The 16,325-nt window shown below is 42.4% G+C and overlaps 1 protein-coding gene across 1 annotated transcript in view; it reads right to left on the reverse strand.

Annotated features, from left to right (window-relative positions):
• The window catches only part of LOC120031096 (mitogen-activated protein kinase kinase kinase 5-like), a 29,626-nt gene extending 16,693 nt beyond the window's left edge, over positions 1-12,933 (reverse strand). The window contains exons 1-11 of the mRNA XM_038976674.1: positions 12,485-12,933; positions 12,174-12,313; positions 11,233-11,420; positions 10,776-10,944; positions 7,620-7,726; positions 7,137-7,307; positions 6,585-6,697; positions 5,877-6,036; positions 1,179-1,329; positions 675-779; positions 219-271 (exon numbers count right to left, since the gene is read on the reverse strand). Of these exons, the coding sequence (XP_038832602.1) occupies positions 219-271; positions 675-779; positions 1,179-1,329; positions 5,877-6,036; positions 6,585-6,697; positions 7,137-7,307; positions 7,620-7,726; positions 10,776-10,944; positions 11,233-11,420; positions 12,174-12,313; positions 12,485-12,815 (1,688 nt within the window). The 5' untranslated portion in view covers positions 12,816-12,933. The remainder of the gene's footprint in view (positions 1-218; positions 272-674; positions 780-1,178; positions 1,330-5,876; positions 6,037-6,584; positions 6,698-7,136; positions 7,308-7,619; positions 7,727-10,775; positions 10,945-11,232; positions 11,421-12,173; positions 12,314-12,484) is intronic.
• Positions 12,934-16,325: the final 3,392 nt, after the last annotated feature.

Below are 16,325 nucleotides of genomic sequence, written 5' to 3' on the forward strand. Positions count from 1 at the left end.
GAACCAATAGAGTAGTCGCAAACCTGCAAACTCTGCCCATCTGGAACTCCAGGCAGGCTAAAGGAAAAACTGAAATATTTCAAATAGTATTTGAACCTATGTCTGGTAGACTAGCCCTGGTGATGTGTAAGGGCTGCAGGCGTGAACACGACACACATCACAGGGCCAGGAACTTAGCCCAGAAATGTTAGCACACTCTGTACTGTCCGTTACCGTACCTCACTCCCCGGATTTGCGAGGCTGGGAAAGTCCACTGGGCTTTCTGGCCTTTCTAGGGAAGGGAAGACACGGCAGACTGTCAAAATGCTCACTCAACAGGCTAAACACACACACAAAGTATGCACGCGCCTGCACACACACACACAAAGTATGCACTCGCCTGCACACACACGCGGGTGCACACATCCTCATTAGGCAATTATAGGCATGTCTTCTTTCCCGTCACTGACGTGGTGTCGTTTTGAAAACACCCCACGCCTATTCTGGTTAAACACACCATTCCTGAACTACCATTTTCTATGTCTTAACAGGTTGAAAACTGTAGACGTGTACAGTATAACTCAGTAGTTCAATATCTACAAGGCGGTAGAGGGGTCTGTTTACCTGGTCCCAGATCTGCTTGTACTACATTAGCCAACTCTTATGGTCATTGTCATACCAAACATGGTCTGTACCTTCAGGGGTGTGATGTGGTTGAGCCGAACCGTGCAGCTGTCGTCCTCCTCACTCACACACACTATGGTGGGCTGGAGCACTTTGGTCTGCTCCAGGATCAGAACCTGAGGAACGGCAATGGTTAATGGTGATAACCGATTTTGGCGTTAAAAGGTTACTTTCCCAAATACTTTTGCTGCAGAAAGGTACTGTGCCTTGTCAACGTGACAAACTCTCCCGGCAGGGTGACGTCAAGTGCCAACATCATTAGCAATTATCTGACCATGACCGTGCAGTTAAATGCATGTAAAAGCAATTTTTTTTTTTTTTACTGCACTGCATTTGAATGGCCAGAACTGTTATATACTAGGCAGAGAGAATCTATTGAGGTCTCACAAAGCAATGTGGGTTTGAGGAACTGGGAGTACTTGGAGCGGTAGCGTCTGACTGAGTGACTTGGAAACATGCCGCTATGCTCTAACTAAATAAAGTTGAATGTACTGGGAGCTGTGGTGAGGTCTTACTGGGCAGCGGTCAGTGGAAACAGTGGGCTTGCAGATTTGCAGCATCAGCTCCATCCAGAAGTCCACAGTCTCCTGTTTAGACGGTTTCACCTCCGGGGGCTTGGTGAACTTATGGTACAAGATGAACGTCTCCATGATCGAGCCCACATACCTCAAAAGAAAGATGCGAAAAAGTGTTTGAAAATCAAAATAAAGGTTCAAAACATTGACCTTAAAAGAGGTCATACCAAACTTTTGCTTAGGGGAAAGGGGTCCTCTAAAATGGACAGTATCTTTAACATTAAAGATCCCACAGTCAAAATCATGTTTTTCATCAAATGGATTATAGTTGGATGAAACCAAATCAAAGTAGGATGAACAAATTAGGAAAAATTACTGTTGCTTATACATTGATCAAGTCTGATCATAAAGCTACTAGTCCCCTCCTCGTGTCAAAAACTTGAATTCAGGTGGCGGGAAAATGTAGGGTTACGTGTGACATCACATAAAGCCCTCCTTATAATACACCAATGGTAACGTGTTATTCTCTTGCCTAATTTAAATAAGTACCGACTCGTAACCATCAGCACAGAAGGTGTGTTTGCAGAGGGGTGTGGTTTACATAGCTAGCTAGTGTACTGGTGCAAAAATTTGACTGCAAGGTGACATCAAACAACAGGTTTCTCCTATTCATTTACGGCAAAGATAATTATAGGTTTCCCCTTTCATCTGTGTCTGGTGTTTGCTAGTTACTGGCTAGCTAGTTCTTCAGCCAGCATGGAACAAAAGGGGGGAGGGTCGTTCAAAACTCAGACGCAATTGTCATGTCAACATTCGAGCGTTGGACTAGTAACCGGAAGGTTGCAAGATCGAATCCCCGAGCTGGTAAGGAAAAATCTGTCGTTCTGCCCCTGAACAAGGCAGTTAACCCACTGTTCCGAGGCCGTCATTAAAAATAAGAATTTGTTCTTAACTGACTTGCCTAGTTAAATAAAGGTAAAATAAAAAAATATCTGTCAGTTCTGCTGCAAAATGCAACAGAAGAGACATGCCAAATGGGAGATCCTGACATCATTGATAGTCATGGTTTATGAATATGGTCTGGCAGTCAACATATACACATATATAGTTGAAGTCGGAAGTTTAAATACACTTAGGTTGGAGTCATTAAAACTCCTTTTTCAAATACTCCACACATTTATTGTTAACAAACTAAAGTTTTGGTAAGTCGGTTAGGACATCTACTTTGTGCATGACAAGTAATTTTTCCAACAATTGTTTACAGACAGATCATTTAACTTATAACACACTGTATCACAATTCCAGTGGGTCAGAAGTTTACATACACTAAGTTGACTGTGCCTTTAAAAAGCTTGGAAAATTCCAGAAAATGATGGCATGGCTTTAGAAGCTTCTGATAGGCTAATTGATATAATTTGAGTCAATTGGAGGTGTACCTGTGGACGGATTTCAAGGCCTACCTTCAAACTAACTGCCTCTTTGCTTGGTATCATGGGAAAAATCTAAAGAAGTCAGCCAAGACCTCAGAAAAAAAAAATTGTAGACCTTCACAAGTCTGGTTCATCCTTGGGAGCAATTTCCAAACGCCTGAAGGTACCACGTTCATCTATACAAACAATAGTACGCAAGTATAAACACCATGGGACCACGCAGCCGTCATACCGCTCATGAAGGAGACGTGTTCTGTTTCCTAGAGATGAACATACTTTGGTACGGTTTGCAACTGCACATGGGGACAAAGATTGTATTTTTTGGAGAAATGTCCTCTGGTCTGATGAAACAAAAATAGAACTGTTTGGCCATAATGATCATTGTTATGTTTGGAGGAAAAAGGGGGAGGCTTGCAAGCCGAAGAATACCATCCCAAACATTAAGCACGGGGGTGGCAGCATCATGTTGTGGGGGTGATTTGCTGCAGGAGGGACTGGTGCACTTCACAAAATAGATGGCATCATGAGGATGGAAAATTATGTGGATACATTGAAGCAACATCTCAAGCTATTAGTCAGAAAGTTAAAGCTTGGTCACAAATGGGTCTTCCAAGTGGACAATGACCCCAAGCATACTTCCAAAGTTGTGGCAAAATGGCTTAAGGACAACAAAGTCAAGGTATTGGAGTGGCCATCACAAAGCCCTGGCCTCAATCCTATAGAACATTTGTGGGCAGAACTGAAAAAGCGTGTGCGAGCAAGGAGGCCTACAAACCTGACTCAGTTACACCAGTTTTGTCAGGAGGAATGGGCCAAAATTCACCCAACTTATTGTGGAAAGCTTGTAGAAGGCTACCCAAAACGTTAGACCCAAGTTAAACAATTTAAAGGCAATGCTACCAAATACTAATTGAGTGTATGTAAACTTCTGGCACACTGGGAATGTGATGAAAGAAATAAAAGCTTAAATAAATCATTCTCTCTTCTATTATTCTGACATTTCACATTCATAAAATTAAGTGGTGATCCTAACTGACCTAAAACAGGGATTCTTTACCTGGATTAAATGTCAGGAATTGTGAAAAACTGAGTTTAAATGTATTTGGCTAAAGTGTATGTAAACTTCCGACTTCAACTGTATATACACTGCTCAAAAAAATAAAGGGAACACTTAAACAACACAACTCCAAGGCAATCACACTTCTGTGAAATCAAACTGTCCACTTAGGAAGCAACACTGATTGACAATAAATTTCACATGCTGTTGTGTAAATGGAATAGACAACAGGTGGAAATGATAGGCAATTAGCAAGACACCCCCAATAAAGGAGTGGTTCTGCAGGTGGTGACCACAGACCACTTCTCAGTTCCTATGCTTCCTGGCTGATGTTTTGGTAATTTTTGAATGCTGGCGGTGCTTTCACTCTAGTGGTAGCATGAGACGGAGTCTACAACCCACACAAGTGGCTCAGGTAGTGCAGCTCATCCAGGATGGCACATCAATGCGAGCTGTGGCAAGAAGGTTTGCTGTGTCTGTCAGCGTAGTGTCCAGAGCATGGAGGCGCTACCAGGAGACAGGCCAGTACATCAGGAGACGTGGAGGAGGCCGTAGGAGGGCAACAACCCAGCAGCAGGACCACTACCTCCGCCTTTGTGCAAGAAGGAGCACTGCCAGAGCCCTGCAAAATGACCTCCAGCAGGCCACAAATGTGCATGTGTCTGCTCAAATGGTCAGAAACAGACTCCATGAGGGTGGTATGAGGGCCCGACGTCCACAGGTGGGGGTTGTGCTTACAGCCCAACACCGTGCAGGACGTTTGGCATTTGCCAGAGAACACCAAGATTGGCAAATTCGACACTGGCGCCCTGTGCTCTTCACAGATGAAAGCAGGTTCACACTGAGCACGTGACAGTCTGGAGACGCCGTGGAGAACGTTCTGCTGCCTGCAACATCCTCCAGCATGACCGGTTTGGCGGTGGGTCAGTCATGGTGTGGGGTGGCATTTCTTTGGGGGGCCGCACAGCCCTCCATGGGCTCGCCAGAGGTAGCCTGACTGCCATTAGTTACCGAGATGAGATCCTCAGACCCCTTGTGAGACCATATGCTGGTGCGGTTGGCCCTGGGTTCCTCCTAATGCAAGACAATGCTAGACCTCATGTGGCTGGAGTGTGTCAGCAGTTCCTGCAAGAGGAAGGCATTGATGCTATGGACTGGCCCGCCCATTCCCCAGACCTGAATCCAATTGAGCACATCTGGGACATCATGTCTCGCTCCATCCACCAACGCCACGTTGCACCACAGACTGTCCAGGAGTTGGCGGATGCTTTAGTCCAGGTCTGGCAGGAGATCCCTCAGGAGACCATCCGCCACCTCATCACGAGCATGCCCAGGCATTGTAGGGAGGTCATACAGGCACGTGGAGGCCACACACACTACTGAGCCTCATTTTGACTTGTTTTAAGGACATTACATCAAAGTTGGATCAGCCTGTAGTGTGGTTTTCCACTTTAATTTTGAGTGTGACTCCAAATCCAGACCTCCATGGGTTGATAAATTTGATTTCCATTGATAATTTTTGTGTGATTTTGTTGTCAGCACATTCAACTATGTAAAGAAAAAAGTATTTAATAAGAATAGTTCATTCATTCAGATCTAGGATGTGTTATTTGAGTGTTCCCTTTAGTTTTTTGAGCAGTGTATTTTATGAGGCATACCCAGGCCTCACCCTGTCCAGTTTCAACTGAAATTGTCCAAGATGAACTAACTACAAGATGAACTAGCTAGCTATGATGATCGCACTGCAACACTGCTCATTACCTCCAAGTTGCTTGTCATAAGTATTTTAAAGAACTGTCAGTCAAGGCGAGCTCCCCCCCACTCAGCCTATTATCTCCCCGCCCACTCAGCCCGTCTTTTCAGCCTTACTGATAGTTAGACATGAGAGAAAAAGTGAATTTCCTCAAATTTTGATCATTTTTTAAATCGTGAAAAAATATAAAGGCTATTTTACATTTAATCCGGATGACTGTACTTGCCCTTTAACAGGATATGTTGAAATGTGCCCTCTCATCCTGGTTTCTAATCATCTCATTCTCAAAAACCAGGTTCATATAAACATCAGTGTTATTGAGGAATCTGTTAGAATGATATGCTCATATATTTCACATCAAGAATGCCTGCCTGGTCCCAGATCTGTTTGTGCTGTCTTGAATGTTTGCAGTGACAATGACCATAGGATCTAACAAGATGAACTGTGACTCCTCTCACCACATGGGTGCATTGAGCCGGTAGAGTTTCTCTGAAGCCTCGATGACCTTCCTTTGTTCGCTGGCCAGGATGCTGGCTCCCAGGTAGAAGCCTACATCCCAGTAGTCCTGCATCTTCTCCAAGCTGCCCTTCCTCCCTAGCAGGCTGCTCAGGGACACGCCTGGAAACACACACAACAAACACAAAGACGGGCGCAGACAGACACAGAGGTTAGATAGTGAGAATATGATAGGAGAGAATCATCTGTTGATTGAATGATTAGAATATTCCACCCTGAAACATATAACTGTATGGAATTGATTAGAATGTATAAAATCATAATCAATAAATGTGTAGTCCTAGTCAGAATTAGGGTAAAGACAATATGTCTTTATGGTATTTTAAACACGGACTGTCTGAGCTTGGTGCCGACCTGACTAGAGATTTGGGAGAGAACGGGGAGTACGTGTCAAGGACAAGGTCACTAATCTCTGTCGGCTGGGTAGCAGGACAATTGTGTGCGTATGGTTGTGTGGGCGTGAGAAGTCAGTATAAAATGAATTGTTTTGTATTCTTGACTTCAGAACGTTCCCGTGAATAAACCTTTTTGACTATTTTAGCTGGGCCAAATTCTGGTTTGCAGACTGAGGAATGTAATTAAATTGGGTTATGTACCTTGAGAACAAGGTACTGATTAAGGGCAGTGGAGTGTCGGTGAGAACAATGTACCTATTTTGCGCAGCTCGATGGAGGTGTCAAATTCGTGGCCGGCAGCCATCAAGAGGACAACGTTGTTGATGCCGGAGTGAAGGGTTTGCTCTGTCTCGAAGGCTTTGCCGTACCTGGGGGAGAATCCATGAAGGGAGATTCAAATGGATTAATTAATTAACACATATTGCTGCCTAGTCAATGAGCTGACCTAACCAATGATTTGTTTAATAACAGCGTATCATATAGTATCAGGTGTGTCAGCTGTCATAAGCCTGACACCAGGTGTCATGACTGTTTATGCCATCTGCTATGTCTTAATTCTAACAGTGTTATGCAGCCTTTATGACAGAGGACTCAAGTGTAACTGAAAAGGATGGAGGGAACTCAAAGGAATAACATAACATAGACTGATGTAGAGCCCTAGTAAGGAGGACTTGACTGGAGTGAGTGAAGGGATGCTGTGCGTACGGCGTGGATATTAGGACGAACGACAAGTCCGAGTGGCTTTGACACCAACTCCTTGTGACTCTAAGGCTGTACTAATATGGACACCGTAATGGTAGGTCTCACCAGTAGCAGGCCTGGTCTCGACTGCGATGGTCTTTAAAGCCAGAGCTCATGAACATGTCTTTGTAGATACGGCCGCAGAGGCAGTGCACGTCCGACGCCACCCTGTCACCTGACTCCACAATGGGCAGAATCAACTCCAGGGCCTTGGCACGGTCACCTGGACGATTCCTCCTGAAGGTCAAAGATTAGGAAACATTATGACAGATGGAATCCTCAGAATCAACAGCCTGTGTCGTGCTGAAAGTTAAAGTGTCGGGTAAATTTCTTGAAGAAAATCTGTGTTCTTGATTCAGTCGTCTAAAATAATAAAGATAGGGGAAAAACAGTACTGTGCTTTCAGCAAGCCCCCTAATTATGTGTTAAAATGGGGGTTGGCTCTCACCCATTTAGTGTTGTATACACATTATTTCCTTTTATGATATCATGTGAAAGACTATCGTCAAACAGAATATGTGAGCAAGACAAGTGGAGGAACAGTGGTACCTGTTTAAAGCAAATATGTAGTGAAAATTGATACTCTGCTGGGCAGCCACCAAGCACGTGGGCAAGTTGTTTAGGCTCTCTACCAGTTTGATAATGGCATCGTAGTCCTGAAGTCAGAAAGAGGACTGGATTACAGAAAACCCTTTATCAACATTATAATAACATCTCTGATTTCAAAGCATTATAAATTAGGCATAGCTGCAGACACCTTTAATATTTTTAAATAGACATACAAAGTGAAGATCCTCCCTCAAATTGATTTACTTTAACCCCTGCAGTACTTGTTATACATGCATGTAGGGTTGGGCGATGTCAACCTTTGTTCAAACGTGATTAAGTAGCCGTAACAAATGGTAATATAAAATTAATATCCCCCTTTATTTGCCAAGCCAAAAATATATACAGTACCAATCAAAGGTTGACAACTACTCATTCAAGGGTTTTTCTTTATTTCTACATTGTAGAATAATAGTGAAGACATCAAAACTATGAAATAACACAAATGGAATCATGTAGTAACCAAAAATGTATTAAACAAATCAAAATATATTTGAGATTGTTGAAAGTAGCCACCCTTTGCCTTGATGACAGTTTTGCACACTCTTGGCATTCTCTCAACCAGCTTCACCTGGAATGCTTTTCCAACAGTCTTGAAGGAGTTCCCACATATGCTGAGCACTTGTTGGCTGCTTTTCCTTCACTCTGCAATCAAACTCATCCCAAACCATCTCAATTGGGTTGAGCTCAGGTGATTGTGGAGGCCAGGTCATCTGATGTAGCACTCCATCACTCTCCTTCTTGGTCAAATAGCCCTTACAGTCTGGAGTTGTGTTGGGTCATTGTTCTGTTGAAAAACAAATGATAGTCCCACTAAGCGCAAAGCAGATGGGATTGCGATGGTTTTTAAGACTGCACTTGAAGAAACGTTCAAAATTCTTGAAATTTTCCGGATTGACTGACCTTAATGTCTTAAAGTAATGGACTGTCAATTCTCTTTGCTTATTTGAGCTGTTCTTGCCATAATATGGACTTGGTCTTTCACCAAATAGGGCTATATTCTGTAAACTAACCCTACCTTGTCACAACACAACTGATTGATGCAAACGCATTAAGAAGGAAAGAAATTCCACAAATTAACTTTTAACAAAGGCACACCTGTTAACTGATATGCATTCCAGATGACTACCTCACGAAGCTGTTTGAGAGAATGCCAAGAGTGTACAAAGCTGTCATCAAGGCAAAGGATGGCTACTTTGAAGAATCTCAAATATAAAATATATTTGGATTTGTTTAACACTTTTTTGGTTACTACATGATTCCATATGCGTTTTGACTGGTACTGTATATTTGTTTACATTTACAATAATACATAGTTATAAAATGGACACTAAAAAGCCTGCTAAAACATATTTTAGTAGCCTATTCCTCTCTGTTGGAGCTGTGGCATAAAATAAGTGTGTGTCTGTGTGTGCCGACATATATTATGGGTTGTAAATCATAAAGGGCCCGGCTGCAGAGCACGCAACTCTGATGTCCCCAGAACTGGATAATTATTCAATGATTTGCATTTTTGCCTAATCTTCCTCTCTTATTAGGCCTAGGTTTCTATACGTTGTAGGTAGGTTCTGTACATTGTTAATAATAGGCTATTGAAGTAGGCCTACTCTACACATCATTTCTTTCATAAGCTTTGCTCAGCGGCCTACTTGGGAAATATCTTTTATAACTTTAACTTGTCTTAATGCTTTTGATAGGCTATTTTAATTAGTAGGATTTGGCTTTTGGCCGTTTGGTTCGCAACGGCATGTAGGAGGGATGAATAACTTATTTTAGACTAAGGTTTGTTGAAACTACTCATTCTATTTTTCTATCTTGCTCTCGTATGTTCTACCTCTCATTATTACCTTAGGACTATCATGTTAAGTTATTCAAAAACAACTTGAAACTGTCTGAGAACTCTGTATTTGATCATGAAGTAGTACGACGGGAGGAGACAGGAGAAAGCCAGCATGCATAAAAACGGATGTCATATTCAAGTCAAATGGAGAGAAAATACAAAATTTGGATTTAAAAATAATTAGACACCAGATTGTCCGCTATAAAAAAAATGTATAGGCTTCGGCTATATGCCCATTGAGAAAGAAAAAATATGTTTCTGAAAGGACATTTTGCGCTGCTTTGGTGAAAATCTTAACTGTCTACATCGTTCTTTTGCATTCTGTAAATTCTTTGTAACATATTTATTGAAATAGGTTATGCAGGCTATAGCAAAGAAAAAGCCCACTTGGCACGGCCCTGCTGTGGGCTGCCCTGTCAGCTCTTTGCTGCGTGGAGCCAATCAAGTTGAAACAGGCTATACATTGTCAGTCACATCACGATGTCATCACCATCAGCGAGAACTTTCAATCGTCTTCGATATCCGATACTATCATAATATCACCCAACCCTAAAAGTTCTTGCCTATAACTGAGACCCCTGATAAGATGAGTTTATTTTTACTTAGAATGACCTTGGAGGGCTGCTATCTAATCATTGTTAGCATTCAATCCCCTTTATATTGGTCTTTGTGTACACAGAGAAAGAGCATTAATGTTTCAATGAAGGTAGTCAACCAAACACAGGCAAACATCATGCAGACTGTAGATCCGCAACACTAACACACAGGTTTTAAAGGTAGATTCGGCGATGCATGAAGTAAACTGCAGAGTTGGGCCAATTTCCACACCAACTAAAAGTACGAGGCACGGGGCTAAAATGCTCAGCTATTTTGGTCCCGCAGCTATCACATTGCAGCAGTTACTCTGCGAGTGAACTGTCTTGCGTCACGCTTGTCTGCAATATGTGTGGTTCAGTCTTCTGCTCGTGGTCATATCGGCGATTCTCACAAAAGCATTCCACAGTCATAAAAGTGAGCCCATGCCAAAAAATCTACTGCCCAAACACAACAGCCACCATAACATAAACAAGGCCAGTCTTGACACTGGCAAGCACAGAACCACTGAGCCCTGGGTCGTGTTCATTAGGCACCAAATGGTAGGGACTACCTGGACTTGTCCGATAAGAAGCGCTCGTTTTCATATTCCATTACACAAAGCTTTGCTACAGTGTAACCTAATAAACATGATCCAGGTCCCTTGCTCCCATAGCTAAGCCCACCTGGACATCCCGGTACGACAGCAGTAGGTTCATGATGATGTCTGGGCTGAGCAGCTCCACCGTGTCAAGGCGCTTCTGGATGCGGCCCAGCTCCTGACTCAAGTCCTGGCCACTGAAGCGCTCCCGGGCCGTGCGGATCTCATGCCGGATGGACTCCCGGAAGTACTCACTAATAAGAGAGTCAGTTTTACACTTACACTTAACCCCTGAAAATGCTTGTGATCCAGGGGCATATATTGTATATAACACAAATGACTGATAATAGCTCATGTCTAACTGAAAGACATTTGCAGTTGGGCAGTCTAGACATTTCCAAGCTTAACCATGTACTTTATTTGCTGCTATTCTCCCACCCAACCAAGCAGATTGGTTGGGCAAAAAAAATAAGTGAAAGACACAATGAGGGAGTCATAAGGGAATAACTAGACATGCAGCGTGGGTAGCATGACATGCTGACCTGGCATGAACGTGCACATTATCCAGCAGTTGAATGAGCCTCTCTACCAGTGGGGTGAGGAGGGGTTCCAGTTGGAAGCTTGGCTGCATCAGTTCTTTGATGCCGCTTAAGAGGGTCGCGTCGCAGGCAAACACCTTGCCCTGTGGCAACACTACATACGGGATGAACGTGTAGCTCCCACACTGCTCCTGAGGGAAGACACACATACGGGCATTAACATACAAGCTCTCACACACACAAGCGTTATCTGTATGCAGCACACATAAACATATGATGACCAAACCCCGGCACACTACTAGCAAACAGAAACATATACAATATTCACCTTGGAACCACTGTATTAACGTGTGTTAAAATATTAGGAAATGTTTTTGCTTAATCCCATCTCTGCAAAAGCTTTATAAATATAAATGAGGTGATGAACATTGTTCCATTGTCATATGCCTGCTTGAGGATTTATGACAATGGAGTACTCATCTTGCTACCTTATCCATTCCAGAGTGGTATCATGCGCTAATAGTGGCGCTGCTTTAAACACACATATCTACTAAACACACACATCCGCTTGATAGGCCTAAGGAAATCCATTTCCCTATAAACCGATAAAAGACTGCAATTCGACCTTTGTTCAACAATGCAGAGAAAACAACCTTAGGATCAACCTATATCAGAGACATCTGGGCTAAAAAAGTCACAAATCCTTAAAAAAAAAAAAAAAAAGTACAGCAGTAGTTATTGGCAATATTATGCAACTGGTGGTGGGATTGTTGTGGCAATGGAAGGGACATTTTTATGGCACTGTGGCCTACTTCTTCCAAAATGTCACACCCTAAAATCTGTTTACAACCCAATTTGCCCCCAAAGTGAGCTGGAAAAAGGCCCACTTGGTCCCTTCTTCAATCATTTAATTATTGTAAACTCTCACGATGCCCTGCGTGTACCTTGAGTGCTTGCAGGTCACTGTCCTGCTTGTAACAATACAGGATGATGTTATTGGTCATGCTGAAGCTCTCTCTTACGCCCAGGTGATAGAAGAGTGACTGCTGGCAGCAAGTGTCACTAATTTCCACCACTGCCACATCTGTCAAAAGAGAAGGGTCAAAATTCGAAAACACCCGTGCAGCGCAGATACACACTTAAAATACCTGTGTGTGCAGAACACACAGTAACTTTTTGGCCAACAACAGTTTAGAATAATTTAGTAGTGTGGTGTCGCAAATGCCTTGCTGACAGTCGACATGACTATACTTGCCTGCATTGTAGAAGATATCAAGAACGTCAGTCGTCCCAAGCGATATCCTCTCGAAAGGAATGGTTTTGAACACCGCGTGCGTATCCGCGCAGGCTTCTTTCACACACTTCAGTGACAGATTATCTTCTGTCTGTGGCAGGGATGCATCCTCAACGATAATGTATGCAACAGCAACAGCCCTAGTCCGACTCCGGGGTGAAATAATGTGCTTATTCGAGGTGGTGAGATCAATAGCCAAGGGGTCCTGCCATAAACTTCCAGCTGATACCCAAACAGGATCCTTTCTCTTGACCTCGTGCAGGCTCATACGCCTGCGTTCGGTGGTATACATTTTCCCAAATATTCAAGAACGCATATTCCAGTGTGTCATAGACAGTGGAGCTCTGTTCCTGTAAATTCCCCAGGTGCATCTCGTCTCGACCCGTCTCCAGTGACATTCCGCGAACTGTTCCCTTACACGCCTTCAACCCCTCCCATATCCCCGGCTACGAACTCGCCCAATGTCTACACGCAAACTTCAAACACAGGACACGTTACAATATGGATATAAACAAACTTATTTGTCATTGGTGTAGCAAGTGTTCATGTGCACCTGAACATCGCATCCCCTTTGGTATTTTATTAGGATCCCCATTAGCTGCTGCTACTCTTATTGGGGTCCACACAAAACATAATACAGAACATCAATAGACAAGAACAGCTCAAGGACAGAACCACATAAAACATTTTTAAACGGCATATGTAGCCTACATATCAATGCATACACACAAACTATCTAGGTCAAATTAACTGTTGGATTTACAGCGGCTCCTCTACGACCTCTGCTGGCGTACCCAGAAATTCGTTGGGTGGGCCTGCAGAAATGTTGCTATTTAGATACATTTTGTCGTTTTATAGCTAATCTCATGCTATTCTACACATTTTGCTATGATGCTGATAGAAAATATTGCTATTTTAAAGCTAATTTCCTGTAATTCTACACATTTTTCCAAGGGAGAAAGAAGTGTGTTTATTTCCATATTGTAATGTGTCCTGTGTTTTTTAGTTTGTGTGTCTCAGAGCTCCGTGTCTTATCTGTCACGTCCGTGCGTAATGGGAGCACGGGCGACTCCATAAGTAATACTTTTGCCACCTATTGGTCTGTAGAACTATTGTTATTAAACATGTATTCATTAAACTGGTACCGGGGGACCTTCAGATAAGTCTTGTGAGGCGTGTTTGCCTCTTGAGCAAAACAACCGACATGTATGTAGCCCCAACTGTTCGGCTGCTACAGACAGAAGTCCCGTTGAAACTTCTGGGGGAGGGGGTAGATTGAGACACATCCCATGCAGAAATAGATCTGTTTTAAACAGAAGGATTTTTTAATTATGTTAAATTGATTTCCGCAGGGCAGTGGAAATTGTATAGGGTTAATATGCCATATTTGATATTTGGGCAAAGAGCTCCATGTTTAATAATGGTATGGTCCATAGGGAGGTGCCATAGGTATACAGGTACCTGTTTCACCTATGAGCTGGAGTTATGTTCTAGCATGTGAGATGTGTGGGAGGCTGTCCATAGCATGGTATACCCCAACCTGGTTTAGTAGTGTAGGCCTGGTTACGGCTTAAGTTTCCTATTTAGATTAAACTCTGTATTTTTGAGAGTCTGTTCATTTTGTAAATATGTAGATTATGTAAATATTCATTCATTGGATTTCGTCATTCACCAGGAACCACCTTTCACTGCTAAAAAAAGTGGACACTATTTTGCACCTGCTCCTGCTGCTTACTGCCTATAAGGCTGCTTCAACATTGAGTCTCTACGACAGCATCAGACAAAATTTGGCATTTTTCAAGCTAATTTCCTGCAATTCTACACATTTTGTAATGGGGCAGAGACTTTTTGTTGTTGCAGCGTTAAAGCTAATATCCTGCAATTCTACACATTTTGTAATGGGGCAGAGACTTTTTGTTGTTGCAGCGTTAAAGCTAATATCCTGCAATTCTACACATTTTGTAATGGGGCAGAGACTTTTTGTTGTTGCAGCGTTAAAGCTAATATCCTGCAATTCTACACATTTTGTAATGGGGCAGAGACTTTTTGTTGTTGCAGTGTTAAAGCTAATATCCTGCAATTCTACACATTTTGCCATGAGGCAGAAAACCAGAACTGTGTTATGTTCCAAAAACATTTCAAGGGGAATACAAGAAGTATTGATGGAGTACTATGGAGCCTCCAAGACCCATGTTGCCCAGCGTTAAGAACATACACTGTAGAAAAGGAGCTAGGCTATAAGTTATTTTTGTTCTTAATATCGACATTAATAGTAGAATGATAGTGTTTCACAATATTCTTTCCCCAAAAATGTATTAGGTTCACACAAAATTGCATTTAAGGGTAGAGCTTTCTTATTGGTCAACAAAAGACAACCAGTTCGTGGTCACATTGACTGAGTTTCCTTTCGCTTCAGTACAGGTTAGCTGACGTCACAAAAACAATGCGCACGCTTAAAGGTCAGCAGCCCGTGTATTATGGTTCTGGATGGCCAGATAGCTAGCAACAATGACAAGAAACTGACATGTGGTGAATCCTTAGTGGCTCGTTTCAGCTCAGTTGATCTTAATACCACGTCTTATTTGTAGGTGTTTTGACTGATGTCACATCTATGATAATATGGCAAAAAAATTGGTATCTAGCCAACAACCTATGGATGTATTGAGAAAGAAACAAGTGCTCATTGTGCAACTTTGTGTTTTCAATAAACATTGGAGATAGACTATGTTGAAAAATGCTGTCAAAAATCTATGCCAACCCCGTGTTTTGCCCCATAGTTGCGCACTTGTTGGTTTGTTGCTAAACAATCAATCCCTTCTATATCCCCAAAATAAGATTCCACAGCCACAAAGTCAAAATTGGCTCCAAAAAAAATAGGCTAGGGTTTAATTTAAGGTTAGCATTGCGGTTGTTACGGTTAAATTAAAATGTTAAGAGAAATTGTAGAACTGGGCGGGGTTTATGACTCTGTGGTTATAGAAACGAGTGACGACCAATTGACCAGGGCCAGCAAATCTCGTTTTGTGAAATTGACTGGGGCCAGCAAATCTCATAGTCAAATTGACTGGGGCTGTGCGATTTCTACACGTTTGACGTTTGTTGGCCCCAGTCAATTTGACAAGAGACAGTTCGTCCTTTGTTGACCAATAAGGCTGCACCATTAGAATGCAGTTGTGTGAGCCCCCAATAAAAAAAATTTTTTTGAAAATATATCACTATATATTAAAGGACATTTAAGGACTTTCTTGAAATTACAATGCAAAAACGTTACATTAGTTAAAAAAAATATTACATTGTATTGCATTACACCCTCTAAACTTATTTGATAGATACCAGTCTTTGGTGAAAATATGTTCAATTTGTTGTGGTTAGCAATATTCATGCAATATTTATCTGGCAGTACCTCTGTGGCCCACACTTTGAGAACCGCCAGGGGTACTCAACTCTTAACCTACGAGGTCCGGAGCCTGATGGTTTTCTGTTCTACCTATAATTAATTGCACACACCTGGTGTCCCAGGTCTAAATCAGTCCCTGAAAAGAAAATGCAGTGTAACTGGCTTTGAGGTCCAGAGTTAAGTTTGAGGGGTCTACGTGATAATATTACTGATGATATGACAAATGAGAAAATGTTACTCACACAAAGCAGCGCGGCATAGGACTGCAGGCGAGGCTAATAAAACTGAAAACCGTGGTTATCAGAATTTTGGGTACATTAGTCTGTAGAGCTTGCGAAATTTACATGTGGTTTATAACTTGACGTGGCTTACTGTGTGGTTACGATGGTTTACTTGAACATACAT

Source organism: Salvelinus namaycush, chromosome 37 (genome assembly GCF_016432855.1).
Source record: "Salvelinus namaycush isolate Seneca chromosome 37, SaNama_1.0, whole genome shotgun sequence".
NCBI classification, from domain to species: Eukaryota; Metazoa; Chordata; class Actinopteri; order Salmoniformes; family Salmonidae; genus Salvelinus; species Salvelinus namaycush.